Source organism: Colias croceus, chromosome 1 (assembly GCF_905220415.1).
Source record: "Colias croceus chromosome 1, ilColCroc2.1".
NCBI lineage: Eukaryota > Metazoa > Arthropoda > Insecta > Lepidoptera > Pieridae > Colias > Colias croceus.
Genome location: NC_059537.1, coordinates 3,715,954 through 3,743,646, shown reverse-complemented (window position 1 = coordinate 3,743,646; position 27,693 = coordinate 3,715,954). Strand labels below are relative to the sequence as shown.

At 34.0% G+C, this 27,693-nt stretch overlaps 1 protein-coding gene across 14 annotated transcripts in view; it reads right to left on the bottom strand.

The window, feature by feature from the left end:
- The window catches only part of LOC123694173 (kinesin-like protein KIF13A), a 112,754-nt gene that overhangs the window by 62,285 nt on the left and 22,776 nt on the right, over nucleotides 1–27,693 (bottom strand). For all 14 annotated transcript variants that reach the window (XM_045639520.1, XM_045639552.1, XM_045639544.1 and 11 more), the window contains exon 3: nucleotides 124–287. In XM_045639520.1, coding sequence (XP_045495476.1) covers nucleotides 124–287 — 164 coding nt within the window. The remainder of the gene's footprint in view (nucleotides 1–123; nucleotides 288–27,693) is intronic.

Here is a 27,693-nt window from a genome sequence, read left to right as displayed (position 1 = left end):
ATAGTTATAGTTATAGAGCCTTCGAAACACAGTTTACCACTAGTTCGAGGTTCAGGGTCTGCACATTAAACTGTATCTATTTCTTGTAAAATACATTTTTATTTCATTCAAAGCTAAACATACCCGTCTGTCCGTACGCGAAGATACACGCGTTGTACCCTTCGAAAGCATTGTCCAGGATGTCTCGGCCGAGGCATTCGAACACAGTCTTCTGTGACGCGTAGTTGCTCAGCCCAGGGTCGAGCGAGTAGAAACAGTGGTCGAATGCGAACGTCTTTGGTTGCTTTCTGGAATTGAAACAAACAAAAAAATATTATTACAAAATAGCTAAAATAGCTAAATTCTGAAAGTTAAGTATTTTAGACGACTTTTTATAATTGAAACTTTTTAAGGCATGTTGAGAGTTAAATTTCAATGTCGCATCATAGCAATACCTTCACGTCATGGAGTAAGGTTGGAGTAAGGCAATGGTTTTGGTATTTTTGAATCTTGACCAAGAATTTTCACTTCTGACACCTGTGCTCGTCACAAACGCTCTTTTTATTACTATAATCCCCAAAAAGATGTTCGTAAATTTATTTGTTCCTTTAAAAATAAGAGGAAAACATTGTACCTTATTACGAAATAAATAATTAATTGATAGATATTAATAGCCAAATTAAAATTCAGGTATTTCATAATATCCACATTAACCTTGCTGCTTTTCCAAATATTTGACGCGACGAGTAGTCTTGTATAATTAAAGTGCGCTAATGGTCGTAAGTTTTAATTAGTCTGTCTACTGCGTTCCACAAACAGCAACAACGACGCCCATATAAAAATAAAGCTTGTATTTCTAAAGGTGACCATACTTATTAATATTATAAATGCGAAAGTAACTCTGTCTGTCTGTTACTCAACCACGCCTTAACTACTGAACCAATTTGCATGAAATTATGTCTAGAGATATTTTGATACCCGAAAGGACATAGGCTACTTTTTACCCCGGGACATAGGATAGGTTTTATCCCGGAAATCCTATGGGAACGGAAAATATGCGGATTTTTCTTTGAAAACGCGGGTGAAGCCGCGGGAAGGCTAGTAAGATATAAATACCTACACATAAAGGGTAGAAATTGTACAACACATCCGAAAACGTTGTTAAACTTAAACATTATTACACACTAGCTTCCGCCCGCGACTCCGTCCGCGCGGATGTCGGTCTTCGCGTGGATGGTTTATTTCTCCATTTAAAGTAGGTACCTACCTCTGACAATAACATCTTATAAATATCTATTGGACCCAATTCCCAAATACGGCTAGGCCTATAATAATACGCAACGTGTGTTCGCGGTTCTACGGAACAACGTCTATGGATAAAACAGAAAAATTAAGATTAATTTTTTTCTACGTATTTTTCCAGGATAAAAAGTATCCTATTTTACGCCCAGGATAATAAGGTATAATTATACCAAGTTTTATCGAAATCGAACCGCTAGTTTTCACGTGATGCCTTCACATACATACAGACAGACAGACAGACAGACAGACAAAAATTTTTTTAATCACATATTTGGGTTTGGTATCGATCCAGTAACACCCCCTGGTATTTATTTTTTCAATATTTTCAATGTACAGAATTGACCCTTCTACAGATTTATTATATGTATAGATGAATATATTACTTTTGAAATGTATATTTAGCAAATACTTCATCAGTGTAATTCATGCGGTTTATCGAAGTATTAATATGAATTACTTCATGAACATTTCGATTTAGGTATTCAAATGTTCTCGCATTGCAATTCATATTAATTTCAACCCGATTTCAAAGTTTAAACCCATTGAATGGCGTATGTATCTTATGCCTATAATAATATACTAGCTGTGCCGCGCGGTTCACCCGCGTGGCTCCGCTCCTGTTGGTCTTAGCGTGATAATATATAGCCTATATTACTCGTGGATAACGCTTTCGAATGGTGAAAGAATTTTTTAAAAATCGGTCCAGTAATCTTTCACAATCGATAGTTCCTTTTTAACTAATAACCGCTTTCAAATTGTCAAAACTAGATCAGATTTATCAAAATCGGTTCACCAGGTCGGTAGTTCTGAGGCAACAAACCTAAATTAAAATAAAAAAATAGAATTGAGAACCTTATTTTTTTTAAATCGATTGAAAAGCATTAAGGACAATTTAAAACACTAGCAAGGGTTAGTTAAGGTTAAGCTCATCAAATAGATATACAATGTTGGAGAACATTTTGAAATGGTTATTAAAATTGATTTAGTTACTGTTTGTTTTTAAACAGGCGTTAAATATGTGTCTAAGAATTTGTGAGTTAGGTATTTTTGTGAAATACGTGGTAAAGGTAGATACTTTCCTGTCTATCATATTTCAAAGGTTTTATATCACTCACCCACCAAATAACGTTCACGACCATGTTTCGCACTCCTCTGTGATAGTGAGAATATAAAGAATCCTACAAAATCGCGCCACAAATATGCGTGCAAAAAGCCCCGAAACTCGATAGACTATAACAAAAACACCTCATCCTTTTTGCCAATATTCCCTAATAAATAACCGAAGCAAATAGAATATAAAAACATTCGCCGGTAATAACATTGCGCAAATCAGATTAATGTTATGTTTGGAAACAAGAGGTCAATGCCTTATTTGCGGCATTTATCTACATTTGTCTACATGCCATTTATTTCTTAGAAGTCGCGTTTCAATTATGTATTTTAGGGCATGTCCGTTTTAATTTATTATAAGAGTAAGGGAAAGCAATTTTATTTTTTAGACTTTTATTTTTTTTACTCGATAATAACTCAACATAATATCTACCTATATCTGAACAATAACAACGGATTTTGTTACCTTAACGTTCTACAGTAGGCAATTCACGGAACAATTATTTGTCAAAAATATATAAAAGTTTGATAAAAGGCTCGAAACATACAACAAAGTTATAGAGCTAAGAAGTATAAGACGTCATCATCTATTATATCAGAAACACGATCAATTAAAATAACAATGCACAATAATTTGCTATCAACCGAAAACATAAACAATATTAAGACAAAAATAAATACTCCAATTGCCCACTGAAGGGTGTAATTCGGTTTAAATCGTGCAATTAATATCTGAAGCGTCTTCGCCAATTGCATTTTCCCAATTCTGCTCCGTCGACGTTTTCTTTGATAAATTGCGCCGCGTCTATCTTGAACGGTATGCTTCATTTTATTAGGCTTCTTTTTTCTTCACTTTTAACTCGAGTAGGTACCAGCTGAACATTAATAATTTATTGTGATTTACGTATGGTTAGTTTCACCTATAATTAAATTTTAATATTTTAGATTAACAGAATAATTACTGAAAATGATATCTAGCTGATCCACTAATGAATATCATTATAATTAATACCTAGCAATTCATATTTTATCCGCATAAAGGGAATGCATATTTTCATTATGATATGTAATTTTCATGTGAATTCACTTTATTAATAAATGTGTATATTATTTTGTCCACAGCAAATACATACCTACAATTTTTTACATTTATACATCAAAACTCAGATATTAAAACTAACTCGACCGACGTCAGATTTTTCAGTGAACCGCATAGTAAACAACTCATCCACTACATAGTTATTTAAATAGGAGGCGTGCCAAAACTTAATATTGTTCTCTCTTATATTCTCGCTGTTCGCAATACATCGTTTCGACGTTTATTTTCTTGTTTAAAAAGCAATAAATACCTAGGAATGACAGTTTTAAGGCGATACGCTTACAATATTGCATATAAAGTGGCCATTCTTAGATTCAAATATGCAATAGTGTTAACAAGATCTTTTAATTAGTGCTTTTTATTTGACTCTTACAGTTTAGGCTTTTCATGAACCTTACAATAAGCCATAAGACATGATATAACATTGCAGAATTATAATTGTTCAATCTTTCTTCAATATCAATTTAGAAGAAAAAAATGTTTTTAAATTATCCACTAACACATTCTACTTCTGTTAAACAATCCAACACAGTACCTACACAATGTAGATATTGCACGAAAATAACTCTCTTAACAACAAACATCGCAAACAAAAGTACACACTCAATATTTTATTTTATTTATTTATTAATATTTGCGTGTCACAAACAATAGAATTGGATTCATAATCATTCTGAGACACGAATAGATACGCTAGTTATACACATTTCTTGTTCAAAACTATCCGTATCCAATGTAAAAAGAAAACCTTTATTAAACAGTAGATATATCAAAATGCGTAGTAGTTACAATAGACACCTGCCTAACTATTATCGCATTAGCCTAAGTATACACTATCCTCACAAAACAACAAACAATTCTGCGTAGAGCGTATCGAAACGTCAACCCTTTATATCCTCGGCATTATCCGGGTAAAGGTATTTAAGGCGAGGTCGTGTAGCCACGCCTTAGTGTCCGATCTAATCCCCCAAAGTGCCACCTGAAGGCTGCGTGCTGAACCGGCCGATTCCATTACGTTTATCCAACTCGCATATTCACTATTTAGTTATTAATTGTATGTACTAAAATATGATTTTCATTTTCAATTATGTTACTGCGTATTTTCTACCCTCTTTTAAAATGTTTCTTTCCGTTACTTTGTATACTATACCACAGTACAAACAAACGTTCGAATGCTGTTTGCAATCTTGTGCAAATATGGGTATATTTACGCCAAGGAAAGGCACCAAGTTAGCAGCACAAAGCAGCTGATTGCCCGCGACCCAACAAAGGTTTAAATAGTGCGCTGCGACGCGGCGACAGCACGCCGGAAGGCTTTGCAGTGTATAGAAAAGTTGGACTGCAGCCAGCATATAATATAAAGCATTGCTTATTCGTGTTATGGAATTGCAAAGCGATGACACAAACAACCATTTAATGATATCTCATCGTTCTTGAATTAAACAGACTTATGGTGCACCATTAGCATTCTAAAAGCTGTCTTAACCTGATGAAAATTTATTGATATAATTTTTGTAATGTTTTACCACTTGTGAAATCGATAGTTTAAAACATACATTTTTATCCCAGAATGAAACAGTTTACAAATATCAGCTACTATAGAAAGGAAAAGATACGTTAGATTTCACTTAACATACCGGCATATTTAAACTCTTTTTTTAATGACAACCAAACAAGATTCATAGGAATTCAAGGAAAATTTCATACATTTTCTAAACACACTTTCGCCCCGAATGAAATGGATGAATGAACGAAGATTTATAGCACTGCTTTAAAATGAAAGTGTCTACTATACGGCCAGCGTTAAAGTTAATACGACACGTAAAAGAAAAGCTTTGGGAGCGACACATCTCCATTCTCCAGTGAGGTAATTGCCCTGTTTCAGTACTGTAATAACTACTTCAAATGAACGTTCAACAATAACGTAGCGAACGTACAATAAAATGCAAAGTAACTACGTAAAGCCTATATAAAGTTTGAAGTACGTCTATAGGCGAAAGAAGACTATACGGAGAGATTTTATCTCCAAAACTTTTTGCGATAAATTCATGAGGTTACGCGCATAATTTGGCAAACGTGAATATACGGATACGAAGATGAAACAGAAACGGATCATATTATCCGAAGATAACGAGAAAGTTATGGTCGTTGCGTATATCGAAGCGAGGTAGGTAATTTCCCAGGGATATCTACTTCATCTCCGTCAAAGTAAATAGGAGGTGAAGTGAATGTAATTTATTTAGTCAATACCATTGTTTTTTATCTTAACGAAGATAACCATTCATTGAACCGCAGTAAAACATATAAACAATACAATATTTGCGTACAAACGCACGTCAGATTTACATTTAAATAAGTATGTTAATGATATACAAATATTTATATTAACGTGTAAACACAGTTACACTCCGCGAAGTCAGCGAACCATTTTCATTTGTTATCAAATGAAAATGCTTTAAAATTTAATCGTGTACAAAAAGCGGTCAGATTATTTATCAATTTCATTTAAAATATATTTCCACGTTAATCTCAAATAGTAGGTAATTATTAATTAATGTAAATATTAATACGAATTTCCGTATCTAACGTGTAACGTATAACGATATATACACTTGTTGCTATTATATGCTTATCTTTGTTCACAGTAGTGACAGTAGGTACGCACATACAACACCAAATAAAAATTGATCATATACAAATCAACTTTACAACTTTTCAATAAAAGCAACCTACTGACCTAAACTCAGCACACAGTAATATCAAATGAGACATCTGCGTCCACTTCCAGATCTCCAATAAAAGCAAACGTTCATATAAACCAACTGCGAACCAAATGATGGGTCTATGCGTTCCAGATGTACGTAGTAGATTCTTTAATCCCACCAAAAACATAAATGTAAAAATTGGAGCCGAGTTCAATCGTTGACTTAATTTGCCAAAAAAAGAAATGAGATCTAAATGTGTGCCAAGTTCTGCAGATAGTCCAGAAATTTATTTACAAAGATGTATTAAGTTCTTAGGTTGACTGAAAACTCAATTGTTTTATTTTGTTTTATTTTCCCTTAGAGAACAATGTTTATTCCAAAATATAACTTTTTTAATTTGAATAATATAATTATTTTCACAAAGCAAACAACTAATGACCTATTGAACCCCATAATTTGATGAGGCTAGTTTTTAGAACCTCACAAAATATAAACAGTATGTAAAACTAGCCTCATCAAATTATGGGGTTCAATAGGTCATTAGTTGTTTGCTTTGTGAAAATAATTATATTATTCAAATTAAAAAAGTTATATTTTGGAATAAACATTGTTCTCTAAGGGAAAATAAAACAATTGAGTTTTCAGTCAACCTAAGAACTTAATACATCTTTGTAAATAAATTTCTGGACTATCTGCAGAACTTGGCACACATTTAGATCTCATTTCTTTTTTTGGCAAATTAAGTCAACGATTGAACTCGGCTCCAATTTTTACATTTATGTTTTTGGTGGGATATCATTACTTTTTGTACAGAAAATTACTCTGCAAATTTGATTTACTTTATAAATATAATACTTTTTATATACGATTTTTTTTTTCTTGCGGTTTCTCTGTATGGTTTGTTTAGTATTATTTTCTATATTTTCTTGTATGTTATGAATGTCAGCGCACATTGCCCCGTTATTATCTGCAATTTTTTAAACTCGTTTTCTGTTTAAAAGATTACATGATTTTCTAAACATCCAGCGTGAATTTGTACACACACTATTACCAAGATGCAAAGATCGTTGTAGATTGTAGAAGAATCGTCGCCTTACTCCATGACGTTACGGTATTGCCATGACGCGATCTTGAAATTTTACTCTAAACGCGCCTAAAGATGTTTCACTCATATTAATATTACGCAAATTAAATCATTTCGACCTTCGACGAAGCCTTCTTCCATTACACCATTTATGGTAATTATTTTTGCATGCTTGTATTGGCTAAACATGTTTGTGCTTTATTAATATAATTGTATCACCATTGAATAGGTACCATGTTTAAAGCAAAATAAAGATTTTATTTATTTATTTATTTATTTACACTGAAATTAAAACTAAACTAAACACTCATAAATAAAGAATAAATAAATGTGAATATGTAAAATTATATATTATTTTAAACTGTATGAGCAATAAAGGCAATATTTTTATTACAATTTTCTTTTATTTTACGTTTAATAACAGTTTTGAATAAAGAAATCATGCAATCGAAGTAATCCGCCCTAGCGATACTAGCGCGAGTGAGTGTGATGTCAGAGGCGCTTCGAATCTACAGATGTTTCGTCCTAAAATATGTAAACTTCAATAATCTATATCTCAGTCATTTATTGATGGATTTCAAAATTTTTTTCGGCCACTGATTAGTTTTGATCTATTTTTTAAGACTAGTAAGGTGAATATACTATTTTCTTTTTTTTTAAACTTTTCCATTTTTCCATACAAACAAAATTTATGTCATTAAAAAAAAATTAAATACAGATAAATTCAGTATTTTCTGATTTTTTCCTTTGTACACTCACTATTACCTAGTTGATTACAAAATTTGAACTTTCTAGGTTATCTGGAAGTGGGTTAGGTTTTGTATATGTCTATAAGTCAGTCAGTCTTAAAAATTGCGATTTTTGGATATTAATATCTACGCAACTGTTTAATCTGTATTTATGAAATTTAAGGTTCTTGTTTATCTTGAGGTCCTCTTGATATGTACCAAATTTGGTTTATATAACTTAAATAGTTTTCGAGTTATAAGGGGGTGAAAAGTGGCTCGAAATGGTTCGTGTAAATATACACACGGCTGCTGCTCGCCAGTTCTCTTCGCTTGAACTCGGCTTGACACGCTGCCGCGTGTCTAGATCAATTCGCCCGTCGTATCAATACGAACATTTGACTCTTTTCCGTTGTTAATAATTTACAATTTTGTAGCTTTAGTTTCAAAGTTATTTTGAGATTAGAGAAGCTGGTTTCAAGTTAATGTAAACCTGAAGCTTTAATTGTATAGACCGTTTGGTACATTTGTACCAAAGCAAATTTAAACTATTTTCAGATTTATTAGTCAAAAGATCGTAAATGTATTTAATGTATCTTAAGCAGATTTTTTAAAAGATCCGAATCATTTATCTTATAAAGTAAAGGCCTAATTTTCAATTTCACAATCTTCGAAGTCAACACCTCGGCACCGTTCCTTTTTCTCATTTCAAAGTCGCTTAAAAGCTTTACAGAGAAAGCAATATAAAACGGAGACGCAAAGAACACAACGGCTCGGCAAATTTGATTCATAAACAACATGATAAAATTGCGCCGACAAAACCGTGGAATTAGATTTATCTACGGACGGTGGACGAATTTATTCCGTAACGCCATAAATTCAATTGGCCATCGGCCCGAGCCCCGACTGCGCCGTATAAATGCTAAATACGGCCGAATAATCCACCTTATTCCTCCTACTTCAAATTGTTAGCCATCATTGCGGTTTTATACAATCGAAATATACCCACTCCGAGAATAAAATATGATTGCTTACTAAAAATTCATTATTCCTTTGAAGATAACTTTCCTCTCGAATGCGTATCTCGTTTCACGAGCTTTTAGGTGAATTTAAAAGTAAAATTAAACGCTTTTCACCGCAGGCGTTTATTGTGGTTTTAGTATTCATTGATAGTATTTATTTAGTAAGTGAATAAATAGAACAGTGCATTTATTTTAGTGTCACGTTTGTATATTGATTGAAACTGGGCAGTACCAAATAATTTCAGCGTATTATTAGTTACTATGCGAATTTATTTTTCCGATATAGAGGTATGCTCAATACCACCGTACCTAAACGTAATAATCCACAGTTTTCACAGCGCATTACGCCGTCACACAAGCGAAGTTATGCGTCGCGGCGTAATATCGCTCCCCTCTGAAGATTACCATGTCTGAGGGCGACCTTACAGCGTATAATAACGTATTTGAGCTACATCCCTACCTTATCGAAACGTCTAGAAGATTCTACATCAGTGAATGAGTCCAAATTGACTATAGCGAACTGTAATTGAATTTCGGCTCTTCTCAAAACGGCTCGTGTTTGTATTTAACAAAACTTTGTTGTTCTCCCTCCAATTGCGCAGACTCCTTTTCACTTTCCGCTCGTAAAATCAATTAGGAACAGTGAACTTTTCACGAGGGTTTACCGAAGTACTTGACCGTTCAAAAGGCAGAGTAATCAAAAGCAAATAGCAAAGTCAGTCTAGAAATTACCGCACCGTTAAAAAGTATCCACTGTGCGTCTATTTATACATTGTTTGGTCATAATCGATAAATTATGGAACAAACCAAATCTAGGCAGTTTAGTTTCAGAACGAGGAATACGCTACATATTTATGAATACAACTTTCGGGACACGCATCAATACGCGTAGGTATCAATTTCCCTAAACGAATACTCGTATAATATAGCTCATACAGAAATAGCAAGCCAAAATCTTTGTATCGAATTCATTCATCTGTGTACGTGTTACATTCATCTCTAAACCTTCCCCGAACTCGATTCAAATAAACTATTCTATGAACACTCTCGCTTTCAGTACAAATTGGTCGTATCGCTGGCAGGGCGGTCACTCCTCTATCCTCTATACTGTATAGCAGTGGACGCGGGGAGAATCTTAAACGCGGCATTGGCTATGTCAAAGACCTGTGTACGTGATAGCTAGACGATAATACCGGCCGATTGCTGATTAGGAACGCTTAGAGACTCATCATTCATCACGTTAATCCATAATTTAGTAAGAAACAATTCGGGAGGCACATAAGAGAAATAATAATATGAAAGCTTAGCTCTCGATGGAAGGACTGATATTATTGTTTACTCTTGAGAAAGCTTAAGAGCGGTAAGAAAATATCGAGTGTTTTTGTTCAAATATTAGGGCAATTATGAATGTGTCACTTATATTTCAGAGTAGTTACCTTTTTGTTCTGCTAAATAGAAAAATTTCACCGTTTAATGTAGAAGTAAAATAATGAAATAAGGACCACGTGAACAAATTTTTTTCTCAAAATATTAATAATTCTAGCAAAGCTTTTATTGTTATTTCAAATATTATACTAAAAATGAAACAGACACTTGAAAGACATAACATTGTACGCCACTCGCATACAAATAATGGAAACTGCGAGAATTGTTAAAGTTGGTTAAATTCCAACTATCAAAACTCGAGCTACCAAACTTTCAAGTGAAGTCTTCACGAATGTTCAGAGCAATGACAAAATGTATTAATTAAGACAAACTTAATTTAACATTGTTTCGCTAAGTCATTTACTTCAGTCTGTTTGCATTTATTACGAGGAGCAGATAGAAATAGAAATAAGATGACGCCAACTTCAAATTAATAACTGATGAAAAGTCACACCAAGTAGCTAAATATTATATTTTGATATAAAAAAAAATTTAAAACTTCTTTTTACACGTCACGAAAAGGCATTAATCAAACTGTAGGCGACTAATCGCAAGAGCCATCAGGCTATATGATGGCCCTCCTCAACGCCGTCCACTCAAAATGAGTTTTCTGTACGTCGACCGCAACGCTGTCACATCATCGCTCATTCAAAGTAAAGTTAGTGGGTACACGAGAGCTATACAAATGTGCATCGTTTGTATGGCCGTGTGTAACTTGGAGGTAAACAAGAGGGTCGCGTTACCGCGTGAGGGGAGCGATGACGTCACAGGCGCCGCGGCGGCTCGGGGCGGAACAGGCTGGCTCGCGCTGGAACCGCCCTCGATTAGACGATATAAAACCACGTAATATTGACGACAGCAAAAGCAATAGCGTATCGAATTCAAAATTGACAGTTTTTGAATTGAAGATATTCTTTCATCATTCATTATAAATAACAAGCTTCACCCCGCCGTAATCGATCGTCGAGCTCAAATGGAACAGTTACGTTCGCAGGTGGTAGGTACCTGTTTCAATACAACTCTATAGCGGCATCAAGTGATCCCGCCTCGTTGCACACTGAAGTGTGACGTCTGCAGTGCACGCCGCACTACAGTCGAAACATTGGCTGCACGGCTGACGCTCGCGAGTTGCACTACGGCAGACGGGTTTGTTGACCCTTCTGCTACGAGCTATTTAGATTGAGCTTAGATAGCTTATATTGGACAGATAGTATTATTTAGACATGATGTGTAATTTAGCATGTTGAGTGAATTTAGCTGTGTTATACTATGTACAAAGTAGATCATAAAGCATATTAATCTGTATCAAGGAAAGATGTTTAATTTATAACAAATACCATCTTTACCTTATTAGCTTTACAACTTAAATCTAAAAATACACATTCAATTACGTTTCAAGGAAACTTTCAGGCCCGCCAAATAACAGCGAGCAAAGCACGCGGCATAATTAAGATAAATGAATCCGGCGAGCGAGTTAAGCAGACTCCCGCGTAACATCAGTTCGCTATAAAATAGTAATTATCCCCTGATAATGACTTCAATCTGTCACCCGGCTGATGTAAACAGGAGCTGTGAACACGGAGCTACGTCAAACTATGGGCTGCTGATTACTTGTAAACAAAGGCTTTGTAGATTCTATCTAAACGTATAGAAATTCTAAAACGGTTCGTTTATAACATCAATAGAATAAATGTCCACCTACAACCGTGTAAAAGTAGTAATATCATATCATATATTTTGTGTATCAAATTTCATATTAATGTATTCAATGTTAGCAGAGACGTTATTAACATACATAAAGATACACCTGCAGATGTTGCAAATATGAATATTAATAAAGACATAGAAAAAATAAGACTAAGATAGGAAACAATCCGAAGTAATAATTTACCTTTTTATTTAATTGATATATTAGTGTTATCTAACGTTTAAATAATTAGCGAGTTTATCGAGAGCACGGGTCACAAAATTAGTTTTACGGGTCAATGATAAATAATACTTTATTTGAAGTTCAAATTCGTTGAGACAACATTATTTTTTACGGCCAACATTTAACGATACTAATGAGCTGTCTTATTCAGATACTTTTATAAAAATGAGAAACAGGAGTTGAGAATTTTTGACGGATTTTCCTTATGTAACTTATTATACTACAAAGAATAAATAAAAATGTAAATATAAGGTTGTAGAAGGTCAAAAATTATTACTATTTTGATTAGTGAAACTTGCTTACATTATTATGTTTTATTCTAATTAGTTTAGTCAAAAATTATTTATTTATCTAAATAAATTGTTTATAAACATACCTAGCTATGCACTTATACAATGCCAACTTTAACCTTTGGCGCTAAAATCTATTCATTGTACTATCGTGTTATGTTCTTACCTTGAATAAATAAACACTGCTGAATAAATAAATATATAACTAACATTAAACGATCTTTAAAACTGGGACACACTTGTCCAGCGAACGTTAGAACTTAGAACAAACGCCGCAGTATAAGAATTTATATTAATTTTCCGAGTGAACGCGTTCGGACCAAGTTTGCGAACGGAATTTAATTATGGCCTGAAATAATACGAATACCTGCGGATATTTGTCGAGTGCGCACTGTTGGTGCAATCTGTGTTTATGGGGCACTTATTATAGCTTAATGGGAATTAACAACGTAACTGGGTAAAGATAACTCAGTACCTAAGTAACTCTTTTGAATTAATGAATCCAAAGTGTTCTAAAGTAATGAAGGAAAAAAAACAAAAGTTAGTTAAGGATTAAATAAAATATACGAGAAATCTTTCTGGTGGTCTTTACGCAGCACCATATAAAAAATCTGTGTCATGTCAACTTAAGCCGATTTAATGAGAAATAATTTATTGTGATTGAACTATATATTTACCTACGCAAATTCTAAATTGTTTGCTTTTTTGGCAAGGCCCACAAGTCTTTCAAGTAAACTAAATGTAAATTAGATACATATATGTAACTTGTGACGGACAATATCACACAATAGGTACCTATTACATTGTTACAACCCTTACAACCCCAAGATTCTCATAACAAGAACACCTATTTACGCCCAATTACATTTTGTTCTAACATTAGTAAATTCTTCCATTTTCAGTGAATTCTGAAACACTTCTGAAAATCGGCATTCAGTATCGTCCGTGCATAATTTTCTCCTTTAAAAAAGGTGTTCCTGTTGCGCAATTATAGGTATTCATTTCTATTATATTCATTTCATTTCTCTCTTCAACAATTAGCAAGATTCTTTCGAGATCATTATTCATTCTTTTGCTACTTAAATTTCGAATATTTACTTAAAAATATTAATACTTACATAAATTCCTAGCTAATTTTCAGGCATTTTCAGATATTTTAACTTTAATTATAATCTAGCTGTAACACGTAGCTTACGCTTACTTATATTTGAATTAATAGTATAGTAATAAATTTGTATCCAGCCTAATCTAATATAACATGTACATTAGAACTTTACTTTCGTTGAACGAAAAGAACTGCATATTTCTTAAACAGGTTTTCTGAAGATTTCAATATATGAATGCAATGAATGTATGTGTAACTCGTGACCTTAGAATACAACTACTCAAAAACTATTCAAAACTTGTACTAGGCCATTAATTTTCTTTTTCCTGTCGCATTAAAGCGTACAAAATTAACCTTTTTAAAAATTCTAGCAAACGCTAATGAAATTTTAGTAAAGGAGTGCACTTTTAGTTTTGCTTAAAAGGAAAGTCGATGTAAAGTTCTGTACCTAGTGGTTTTAAAATTTTGCTTTTATTCAAAACAGACATATTTTGAACTATAAACTCCTTTCGCAGCTTCTTCTCCTTTAATTCTTTATTAAGCACTCAAATTTCGATAACTGGTTTAGTTTAGTGTGTTTAATGTATTTATTATATTTTGAGACAGTGATATGTATTATAAAATAAATTCATTTCTTTAAAATGTAAGACCTCTTTATGTTTATTCATGTAACCTTTCCAAATATTTATGTGTTTACGAACAGTCGATTATATTTTTATTACTCTTTGTAAATCTCTTACGACATAAACCATACCATTTAAAATACTTATTTCTACTCTCTCATTATGACGTATCCAAATTCACAACCACCATTACCTGTAACAAAAAAAACACAACCATTAGAAGTTTATAACCACGAGAACACTTTTTGACTTCAAAATAACCAAGAGGACAGTTCATAGTTCCCAAAATTGACTACGATACATGTATTATTGATCAATCATTATTACATAGTTGATCCGAGAGTTACAATGATTGATGGATTCATTTGAACCCATTACCCACTATGTCCTGGATAAAAGGTAATAATATTCATACAAGCAAACGTAATGCGGCCGCATGACATATGTTTCCTTTTTCTAATAAATCATTGTCTAGTGTAATTGTATGTTCGAAGTAGAATAAATATTATGTACATTTTATAAGCTAGTTTGAAGGACGTTGTTCTGTCTAAGTTCAGAATCCTTAGCAGGCGAAGGATTTCTCTATTTTTTGGGTAGATAATATTACCAAAATTTATTTTCACAAAAAACAATGTGATTATTCGATACAATTGCAGAGTCAAGGGCCAAATCAGGTTTGTTATTTTTAATTTTTATTTACAGTTTCAACATTATTTAATCAGTCACTCCTTCCGCCCTTCATGCCATTTCTTTACTTCAAAATTGAGGTTATTCCTTTGTGTCCTTTAAATCCGCTAAGCCTTGGCTCGCCTAGGTCACTCCACGGCCGCGTATGCCCAGCTCAGGGCCGCTGAGTGACCTCCATTTTACAAGATTTGCGAGCATGTAACACTACACTCGGTGTTAGCGCGCTGACGTCTTAAGCGTTACGCAATCGACGTGGGAACGTATAGGTTATATCCCTTTAATAGTATTAGCGGAAGTATTGTATCGAATACGTTCACTATTCAGTAGATATGAATGTGTATTGAGATATTTCTGTGTATAGACTATCTATGAATTAGTTATTGTTGGAAACATGGTTCTCTATTGTTGTGTAATCGGAATTTGTTACTTACATATGTTATAACAAATAGCTGAGCGTTTATGAACTGGTGTTTAACGTAATATCAAATTGATATAATTGATGACAAAATGTCCAGATATTAGATTAATTATGTACTGGGTTTTGGTCGTGCGATTTGATCATATTTCATAGACATTAAAGTCGGCGCTTTGATCATAATTCATAGACATGAAATAATAAACTTATCGTTTATCTTTCTGTACCAAATCAATTTGGAAGGAGTGGACTTGTTTAAGCTTTTCCAGGTTAAATTCTTAACTGGTATCCACTTGCCGTGACTCCATACTAAATCCTTAGTTAATACGCCCATCTACTCTTGTATATAACAGGCCATACACGTAAGCTTCCGACATCCGCGAGATGATGCACCCCGTCCACATACACTATTGTTCCGCAGCACTGCATTGAATGTCTAATTACATACATACACATCGTATAAAACGGAAGGTGTGACTCATACGATATATCTGGTGTGACTCATTATTGCAAATTTATTTGATAATGTACACCATAGCTCTTAACTGCAGCGTTGAAATCGCTCTTAAAATAGCGTTAGAAAACTCTTAGTTATTTCAGTCTAAGAAAATATTTTCATTCGAATACGAAAATAAACGTAAACAATGAAGGTTAAACATTGTTGTTGTTGTGATACAAGTTATATTTAAAGGAATTCTCAGAAGAACAGCACCTACATAGACTATAAATAAGTCAAGGAAAATTACAAGTTAAAGCTAAATCAAACGGAACAAGTGTAGACCGTGTAACCCCAGAGACCAACTGCAATGCAGTACTTTAATCGCATTGAACAAAAACAAAAAAAACATCGCGTTCGAATCGTTTGCATTGACGTAAAACAAAGTTAGAGCGTACATTGACGCCGCTTTATCCAATAAAATACATCATTTCATCCATAATCCAATCGAATCCGTCGCCGTAGTGACTGACTGCAAACAGTGACGTAGCGGCTGTGGGCACATGTAGCTATAGCTCTGTCTACCTCCGTGGTATTGATTTGGCGCTTTGCCTAGACGTCATTGCTTCTATGGGAACACATAATTGTTGGTCTACATCTCTATGTAGACGAGCCTCTGCTCGTGTACACGCTACAAAGAAATCGCACAAAGGATCTCTCAGAGGAGCAATTTGATCGACATCACCGTAGCATCTCTAGGATTTACATAATATACGTATATTCTACTTTAATCAAATAGGTTAAATGGTTGAAAAGTGGATAAAACAAATTTAAAGAAAGAAAGAAAATTTCGTACATAGTTATGAATATCTAATAATGTCTTTCAAAATATCATATAACCAAGTTAGGTAACAAACTATAAACACCTCAAGGTGAACAACGTCATTGATCCACACTATAATCTGGGGGCACGGTAGTGCCCCCGCCAAGACGAGCCAAGCGAACAAGCGACGGGCACTACCTACCTTTTCTCGAAGCGCTTCGACGTTTTTTTGAACCCTCATAACTTGGGTTTGGATTATGCTAGACCAACAAAATTTTCGGGATATATTGTCAATAGCGGACTTATTGAACATATTAAGTTTTAATGACATTAGCTTTTATACTTCAGATTTTATTTATATCTAAAAAAACGCTTATTTCGTCACTGACTCACTGATGATCATCAAAATTCTTATGGTATTTCCTAATGCCCTAGAAAGCTGAAATTTTGTATGTAAGCTAGTATTAGCACACAAACAACAAAAAAATTATTAAAACTAAAACTTATAACTTTCATCCCCCATCCCCTTAAACTAGGGGATGGGAGTTTGTATGAGACCTGTAATTTTAAATTAAATTTTGATGACGCTAGAGGTCTAATCTAATAATCTAAAACTTGGTTCCCCTAGATATATATATATGTTTGTTAAAAAAAATTAAAAGTTTAATCGACATATAAAATTTTGTTACAAACAACTTACAAAAAGAAATGAAATCCCACCAAAAACATTTTCATGTAAAATGTTACCAAGACGAGCCCATATAACTCGCACTGTCAAAAAGTTATCAGATCTCATGTAGAGCCAATCTTCTAACACTACACGCCCTAACTCTACAAGGCCTAACTTCACAAACTCTACACCTTAGTCAAAATATGTGGCTTGGCCGTTCGTTACTACAAGAACTATTGTATAACACAAAAGTTATGAACAGTGAATTAATTTTTCACCTTACGCCGATGTGAATGTAGCGAAATGGCCAAGCCACATATTTTGACTAAGGTGTAGAGTTTGTGAAGTTAGGCCTTGTAGAGTTAGGGCGTGTAGTGTTAGAAGATTGGCTCTACATGAGATCTGATAACTTTTTGACAGTGCGAGTTATATGGGCTCGTCTTGGTAACATTTTACATGAAAATGTTTTTGGTGGGATTTCTCATTGTCATAATCCCCAATTTATTTGAACGTACAAAACTGCCAATAAGGTAGTTGAACAGATTAATTCGTAAGCGTTATACCCTGACATTGAAGCATGCTCCTATTAACTTGACCTACGTATTTTGGTCCGGTAACCGCAAGATAAATAAAGAACAAATCTATTGTAATATCCCAAAGGCTTTACGTAGCTGGAATTATTGGTCATTACAAGTACCCAAGCTAAATTTCTCGATCACTATTACATTTCGTATCGAGATAAGGTAGCGAGATAGGTAGGGAACGTTTAGTTAATACGAGAGCGGCTACCCTTTACCGTTCGAATGGCAATAGATAACCCAGGGTTAACATTATAGTACGTACGTGATTATATTTCCCATTTTCTTTTGAAATTTGACTTGGAGCGTTAACAATCGTGATTTTCAGTACAAGAATATAAATCGCTAATAAACCAGGCGAAGCTACGAGCGCGTGGGACCGTGACATTGACGAATGCACCAATTGAGCCGAGCCACGGACCCGCACCAATACGCTTTGCCTCGTCCAATTCAAACTGCTGCAGGAAACAATGAAGCTTTTGTTTTTTTTTTTACTTTTATTTAAAAATAAAATATTCTTTTTTTTGCAAATTGAATGCGGTTGTTTGTTTTTAGTATAGCACGAAAACAAAAGATAGAATATTTCATACATATACCCATATGTCCATCTGAAAACATTGCTGAACTCCAACTAGCGAATAATATTTCATACATGTTTCAAATCACTTAGTGATATGTTATAGATATCAAATTGGCTGATATATTTAACATGAACATGCATCAAATCATTTAAAAACTAATACCTCTTTGTAAACAGATCATAGTAAATTTTGTTGAATACGAGTACGATAATCACCAAATTAGATTCAAGGCCAGTTCTCATGAATGAAAACATTTTATCAAAAGGCCTCACGTAAGGTCACTCTTGCGCGTAATGAGGCGGGTTTTTTGTAACTAGAGTAATTTTATTCAGTTTTGTGTATCTTAATTAAACATATAATACGTACACAAGCCTTTCCAAAAAGAAGTAGGTAATAATTTAATATAATAAGAAAAAATGAGCACAGTATTTGTTTAACAGTTATTAGAAATTAGTTGTACCGTTAAGTCAACTACAACTACCCTTTCTTAACAATTCCCATAGGCAAAATAACCACAAAATATACTAAATTATAAATTAAACCTCACAATTGAATTGTATACTGTAAAAATTGAAATAAACTGTATTCATGAAATGAAATCGAGTTGTACTAGCTTTATTCACATTTAAACTATTCAGTAGTTTTCATTTTCGTTCTAAACTCATTTGTAAAGTGCTTTAAAATTCTAGATTCTGTAGTATTCCAAACACTTTCATCGTCTAGTCACTAGTGTCTAGACAAGTAACAATAGTTATCATATTAGGGATATGATTTATTTTCGATAAATACTGTATTCTACTAGAAAAACTATAAACTTCCTCATTTAGAACTAAACTTCTTCTTATTTTCTTTGAATAGATAGGTACTAATACAATGTTTAATTCATACGTTAATCTATAAGAAAAAAACCGGCCAAGTGCGAGTCGGGCTCGCGCACAAAGGGTTCCGTAGCAGCAAATATAATAAACTTATTATTTACAGTTAAATCAATCTATCTCAAAAACTATAAGAGATACTTTGATCAAACCAAAAATCGTTGAAAGAGTTAATTAGCATGCATCACCTCTATTTTTTTTAGAATTTTATACCCCGTAGTTATAAAAATAGAGGGGGGGGGACATACTTTTTACGACTTTGAGAGCTGATATCTCAAAAACCGTTCACTTTAAGAAAAATGTTTTTTAGAAAACTTTATATCATTTTAAAAGACCTTTCCATTGATACCCCACACGGGTATGTACATCGAAAAAAAAAATTTCATCCCTCAGTTACATGTATGGGGGGCCCCACCCCCAATTCTTTTTTTTACTATTTAGTGTCATATTTTTGTAGCGGTTCATACAACACATATTCCCATCAAATTTCATCACTGTAGTACTTATAGTTTCCGAGTAAATCGGCTGTGACAGACGGACAGACGGACAGACGGACAGACGGACAGACGGACATGACGAAACTATAAGGGTTCCGTTTTTGCCATTTTGGCTACGGAACCCTAAAAAACGCACAAAATTTCCTCTTACAAAAACGTAGTTATTAAAGTTTACACTAATTCCCTCTCCGGCATTGTTTGCTAAACAACCAAACAGAATATAAATACATTTTCTTATCCAAACCTTCCAAACTCGCTACCTCGATCAAACAAAATAAATCGAATGTTATGTTTACAAAACAAAATCGGCCAGGCTAGAGGGACGTGCCCGTTTCTCGGCTAATAAAAATATTCGCATCTCTCGATTCCCGCGGGAACTACGTGCCGAAAAGTTTGGATAAGGTGGCAATCCCGGCAGCACTGTATCTAAAATATAGCACACGGGATGGAAAAACGAGGTATGACACATAAAGTGGTACCTTTTTTGAATATCAAGTATAAGCTATGTACATATGTTAAATTACATAGACTATGTTATTCTGTACTAGAAAAAGACATTCAAACGAAATACACAATCAAATAATTTTGTTCGAAGAAAGAAAATCAATGTACATGAAATCTAACTAGTTTTAAGAAGTTATTTTAAAAAATGATATCATTTTTATCACCCCTATATTGAACTAAAACAATTTCTTTCATGTCACCTTTCCCCACATTTCCCCACACATAAAAAGAATCGAGTAATAACTAATAACATTCTCGTCATAGTGTTCTGTGTACCGTCCCACGATCGATACGCCAAAGGGAGAAAGTTCGGGAAATTAGAATTATTTACTACGGGAAAGTTATTTACTGCTTTGGGGTAGAGCCTTGATAACACTCGGGCAAATGGCCGCGCACGTGATAACTCTGCCTCTTATATAATATTTATCCGTAAACCAAACCGGGGCTTAGAATAAAACTTTATCCATAAGTTCGCTGTTTATTATTTGTTTGACAAACTTATTGATGTGGATTGAGCGTTTTTATGCCGTTTGCGTACTTTGTTTTTGTTCCAGCATACAGTACGATTAGATCTGATTCAAGCAATAAAGATTAACATCAAAGGGAAAGCTGTAACTACGTGTATCGAATAACGAAAGACGTGACATTCTGGAATTTAGTTTAACGATAGTTTGGAAAATTATTTAGCGAGACATACCAAAATTATGTCGGATATTTAAACTTTAGCCCCAAAAATAGAATAATCAATGTCATAACATATTAACCTTCATATAAATAAGCAACCTTGATCGTTATTATTTTTCTTCCATATTTTATAACGAAATAATATTCCACCGATGTTTAAAGTGGCAGCCCTCACACTTCGTGTTTTCTATCAATTAAAAAAGGTCATTACTACGAGGTCCTTGATAAAAACTTAACTTGGGGAATGAATTACAGTTTATTAAGGAAAATACCTCTGAAGTAGAAATGTTCCGGATCATTTGCATGTTATTTCAACAATTTCGAGTGTTAAATACCTATTTCAAAATACAAATACAATAGGTTTATGAAAAAAAGAAGTGTAAAAAACATCATAAGAATTAATTAAAAGTAAAGTCTGGAAAGCTATTAGGCAAGGTCTACCTAGATGTATTCAATCAGAGACAAAAAACGAGATCAAACATCCAAAGAAGAGACAATTACAAATTGCGCAAACAAAAACCGAGTTCAGCGAACTTTATATAGTAATGATTTGTAACAAAGTAATTACAATGAATCATAAAAGAAGCTCTATAAAGCCTCTTAATTCTAGTAATTTGTACACTCAAGGTCGCTTTGCAATAAAGAAAAAATCCTATCATTTTTATGGGTCATAATAATTCTGAACGATAAACGTTTCCTCGGCGTGTTAATCGACTAATGGAATAAATACGCTACTGTTTATATTTGTTTTTCATAAATAGACTGCAAATCATCAAATATACTTTAAAAGCCAGTAGCAATCCAATAAGAGTCTGATTAATAAAAAAAATTGTTATAGGTACTATATGTGCACGAACTGAACAACACAAAACATCCATAAAGCGTTCATATCAAATAACAAATTATTGTGAAAATGGAATTACATTCCATCTCACATATTCTAAGTCACACAGTCCATAGGTAGCAGTCATAAAAGGAGCCATAAATAGCGAGCTATAACTTGGAATATTACCTATGCTGAGCAATAACGGAGTTGTTTTACTAGCTATAGCCGGATGAGTCAGGGCGACAGTAAGCGATATGACATAGTATGTTGTCGAGGGCGTGGACTTCCACTAATGAAAGGCAAACACGCAAACCCCTCCCAACACGCAGCCGTGTTATTAATATCAATACTGAAAATTGCTCTAGCGTACTTCGTTCACGATAAAACTAATTTCATTTTTACTTTTTTTGTCACTTCAATATCGTTAGCACGTGAACAAAGAGCTAAAAGATCGTTTACACAAAACAAAAATTGGCCAGATAACATGAGGAAACTGACAGCGTTTGAAACCGGTTGTAGCAGCTCGTCTGTATCCTATATAGGGCAGCAGTTTCCCTATAAAAAGATAAAACTCAATTAAGAGTAACAATCATCTATATGTATACTACAGCAAATAAATAAAAGGCACATCATTATTGATCCGTGGAAACAGATAAGAATTAGTACCAACTTAATTCTTTTTGTCACTCCGTGTGAGGTAAGATAAATTGGATAATATATATACATATATATTCCACGTGCAAACCAAACGGCTTTTCTTCATTATTTGGAACGACTTGGAAAACACCCAAATGAGCGATAGTTTAACAAGAAAGTAGAGATGAATTATCATTATTAACAGCTACCTTTTACTTACGAAAATACGTACATATCCATCGCCGTGAAAGCCTAAATAGACACTTTAATTTAAGCTTTATATCATTTGAATTTTGAAATATTGAAAATAATTGAAGAGACAATAATTACTAATCAAATTGTTTTAAACATTTAGTTAAAAGATACACCGACATAAAAGTCGCTCAAAACATAGTAAGGTGGGCCGAGAACTAGTTTCTCTTCGCGATAACCATAAAAAGCAAATCAGCAAAAAGCGATGTACAAGTTTCCAAACCAAATCTATAAATACTGAACACGTGGATCCTACTGTAAATTCAACACGAATACAAAATTGTCTAACATTTTTCCTATTGAATAAAAATTGCAAATAGATTACCATCATGTCGCAATAACGTACGATATATTCCGAATACATACATCTTTTGTCTTCAATCGAAAAATAATCATAGTAATTTTCTTTCTATTACATGTTTCATATAAATTTTACGACAGAGTTTTATTACCGTTAGGAACTTTATCATTTTCTATGTTATAAATCGTAATATTAGAATTATAGTTGATACGTTTCATCTAACAAAATTCACATAGGTGAAAGTACAAAGTACCACATCAAATATGCAAAAGAAAATTAACAAAACTAGGCGGTATAAACAACAATGTAACGTGAAAATTCACATTTCACCGTCAAAGGTCAGCACCGCATCTCTGGGCAGTCCGCGTTTAATAAATAAGTAACTTTCAGTACCAAAACGACCTCCATCGGAGCTAAAAATAAAGCAGGTACCTACCCCAGCCCACTGAAATACCGTACTGGGATTTAGTCATAATTGAAACAAATGTATTACCAGGGGCTTACACTATTTGGGTAAATGTAGTTCAGTATTCAAATAATATTATACCCTATCTCCGCAGCTAACATCATATAAGTTTGTCTGGCGCAATGAAAGGAACGAGTCGAGATTACATTGAATTGCTCTTTTAAAAACATCGTACACTTCTGTAAAGGGTTGTGAACGTCTATCTCCAGTGCAAAAGAATTAAAAGATCTATATTTGAAACAATAGCGACCGCAGACCGTCAACCAGCACAATAGATACATGGTTTTTGCAACGAGTGTTCTTTAGATCGATACTTATTTCGCTCAAACAAAGCAGTCGACAAATGATATAAATACCACAATCACACGACAACATTTTAATTACTTGGTTTACTGTGAGTAATATTTTGAATACCATAAAATGTTTATGCTAGGAATTGTATATAAAAACAATAAGATTGACTTGTATGTGCATGCACGTTACCTTACCTCGTTAGAGACACATTTTTTGTATTCACACATGATATACTATCCTTTTTAAATTATGTGCCTCATAAATTAGCTACTGAAACCTTTCATGAATACGAAACAAATATTTCAAAAAGATCATTCCAATCTCGCTCAAAACTGACCTTATATTTCGCGTGAGAACGATACGAATCTATTCACGAAACGTACCGATCCCCGGGGAGCGACACCCTTCCCCTTCCATCTTTCCTTTCAGCACTTGGTAATTTCGTTTGAAACCTGTACGTGTTGCAACACACAAATGAGTTTTTGACTCATAGCCCATAGGCATTACATCCGAAACGTACCCACCGCTAGTGTAGCTCGTTACACCCAAATTGAAATTAGGTCCGTTCCATCGCGAAGGGAAAATAGAAAAAGTTTTTTTGTGTACGATTCAATCTCACAAACGATTTCAATACGTGCCGGTACAGCCTTGAAAAGAATTCGGAAATGAGATCTGGGTCCTCGACGTGTGCACAAAAACCTACATCGTTTACACCGGGTTATTGTGCGTGAAACAATGGATCCGCTGTTACGACAGTGGGTTAGTCTCGTGTTAACCACAATGGGTCAGCCTTGAGGGAAAAATCTGTGTGGATCGCGGCGCTTCATCTCCCCCGAGAACAATAACTTTGAGTCCTTTGTTAAGACACGTATTAAAGAGATGAGCACGTGCGTCTACCGCCGCGAACGGTGAAAGCAGTTTGTACTTTTGTAATCGCGTGAACTAAATTTGGGATAAGCATAAACTTAAAATCAAGTAGGTACATAATTTTAAGCCACATTTAGGTGAAATGAAATTTTATAATTTTAAAAGTTTTGGACGTTTCTTAAACTTCCAAATACCGTATGTTATTCGCTAGAATGGACCGTAAGGCGACTAAGTCAGCACAATAGACTTAAAGGCGACTGAAACTTGCTTGATTTATAGTTTATGGCTTTAGTTGATTGTAAATCCAGGTTCACATTCAAGAAAACCTTTTTCATAGCACCTTTATTTATAACCCTTGTAATATTGCAATTTAAAAAGCTTAGAAGCGTTTCTACGCTTTAAAGACTTACGCTTTTAAGGGTATTAAGACCACCATCGTCCCGCAATCCGTGACGTACCCACCAAGTGGCTCAGTGTTTACGAGCCATTACCGTGAAATGGTCTTAAATCAAATCTTAGCGAGCGCCTAGCACCAGTTATAAATACCGTGGTGTTAATATAGTCTAGAAAAGGATCGTTGAGTCACAGCCGCGTGGGTGAACTCTGGCTTCAACACGCAGAGCTTTTCTTTATGGTAATGAAACGATGCAATGTTTAGTGTAAACTGCAGCGCTATGTAAATGCAATTTGGTAGAATTGTACGGGGGAACGCTATAAATATTAAAGCGATCGTTACTGCTGCGTTAAAAACGACTTATGTTGAGTTTAAAACTGTATTGAAATAAACTCGTGTGCGATTTTTTCTTTTGTATGTTATGTTTGTGTTTGATTTCTCTTTTAATTAATTAAGTTTCTCCAGATTAATAATAGCATTAGTAAATATTAATATTGTTCCAATACTATATGCAAAACTTGAGACACATTAACATTTATTCAAGTAGTTTCTAAAGTCTAAACTTTATTGTATCGTGTTTGATCTCAACAATTTCCACGAAGGTCTTAATTTACATTTCGCCCTTTAAATCAAGAACACAAAAACATCACACATTTCTTCACGCAAACGCGATAGTGTAGTTGATAAATTTGCACTCAAGGTAAAGCAGATAACCTTCTATGTACCTACATACTCTACAATTGTTAGATTTGTAATTTACAAAATCAGATATATTTTGCCCTTCACAGTTTTAAAACATCGGTAATAAGGAACATAGCTCATATTGTGTTTTTTTATTTATGTTGGTCATGTTTTCAGATAAAAACTACCGGGCCAATTTCAATCATTCTTTCACCAGCAGTAGGTAAGCTACATTAATCCTTAGTGAGTCATTCATTTTAACCGATCTAATCATCATCAGAGGTACTCGTAATATACTTACATCTAATTCAATCAAAATTACCTCTGCCTTTCTTCCTAACAGTTTCACCTAGTTATAACTCACATAAAGTAGGGAATGCATCTGTAAAAATTATTGCAACCCCAGGTATAACCATCAAATATTCCACGCACGCTAGAGCATAAATCAAATAGGTAATATTCTATTAGATATGAATAACTCTACGTTGAACTTCAAACTTTCACGTGGTTCACGTTTTATTAACATTCAGAAATCGGAATCATACTTGGGATATAGTAAACGTACGGAAATCGGAATCAACGGGATAACCACGTGACCAATAAGCCAATACAAAACTCTACTCCAATGTTTCGTTCTAGTAATAGTAATAAAAACCTTTCAAGAATTAATATATTTTCTGTGTTGCTACTCAACTCATATTTCTATCAAAACGTATAGCGAGCAATACTTCCGTGAAAATGAGGTCAAGGTGGCACCGAGAAAGTAAACACTTAACACACCCTTACTAAATGAGTTTGTGCACTTTAACATTAAGTTATCGGGTTTTATAGAATTAATGCAGGGTCCATAATCCATTACAATTCCACAATCCTTCCCTAATCCCTTTACTTTTACGTATAGGTACCTACTAGGAGTTCTTTCCGTGTGTCCAGTGCAGTAATCTGTACTACAGGTCTTTCATAGACCAGATTTCAGAAACTAGTACTTCACAACGTAACTACTTGGTCTAAGTAAGTTGTGCAGGCATAAAATAAAGATGATTTGATTTAAGATCATCAATTTATGTTTTCACGTTTTTTATTATTATCCAACCACTTATTGTGTGCTCTACTGAAACTTCCACGCAATACATTTCCCAAATGAGTGTACCTTCCATACATCCATTTTTAGCAGTATAATATCTCTCTCAAAGAATCCCCAAGGCCCACATGTCTAGCGTGTGGTTCCCGATTATATATTATTGTTCGTACTCCGCTCAAAGCATTGTGCGGTGTAATGCGGACTTTTCAACTATTTACCTTGATATTAATATCCTCAAAGAGAACTTTACTACTGTTAATTAAATAGTTTCGTTAGAATCAGCTGATTTTTGTGTTGGACATGTAAATGTGCATGTTTATCTGTAGGATACGATAATAATGGTGATAAAAATATGTAATCAATCGAAAATTTAATAAAGGATGAATGACGCATATTTTTTATTAGCATTCGCTCTTCTTCAAGTGCAAAATTTTGAATGTAAACAATAAAGAAACTCGATACATATCTTATTCTTATCTAAGGAGTACACCTTTCTGTTTCTTTCCAAAGAAAGCCAAAATTAACAGTTAAAGCATAGCTTTACGCCTCGACATTAATTATAATAAGCGTCGTAATTATTACACATTTTGTATTAATGTAGCCTTCATTATTTTTACAAATGTACTTGTAATTAAGAAAGCGGGTCACGATGGAGGGCTTTCTTACGGAAATGCCAAACGGTCTGCACGTGGCGACAATTCGTCTGTACTTGAAATACAATTATAGACTGTGAATAGACTTTATTT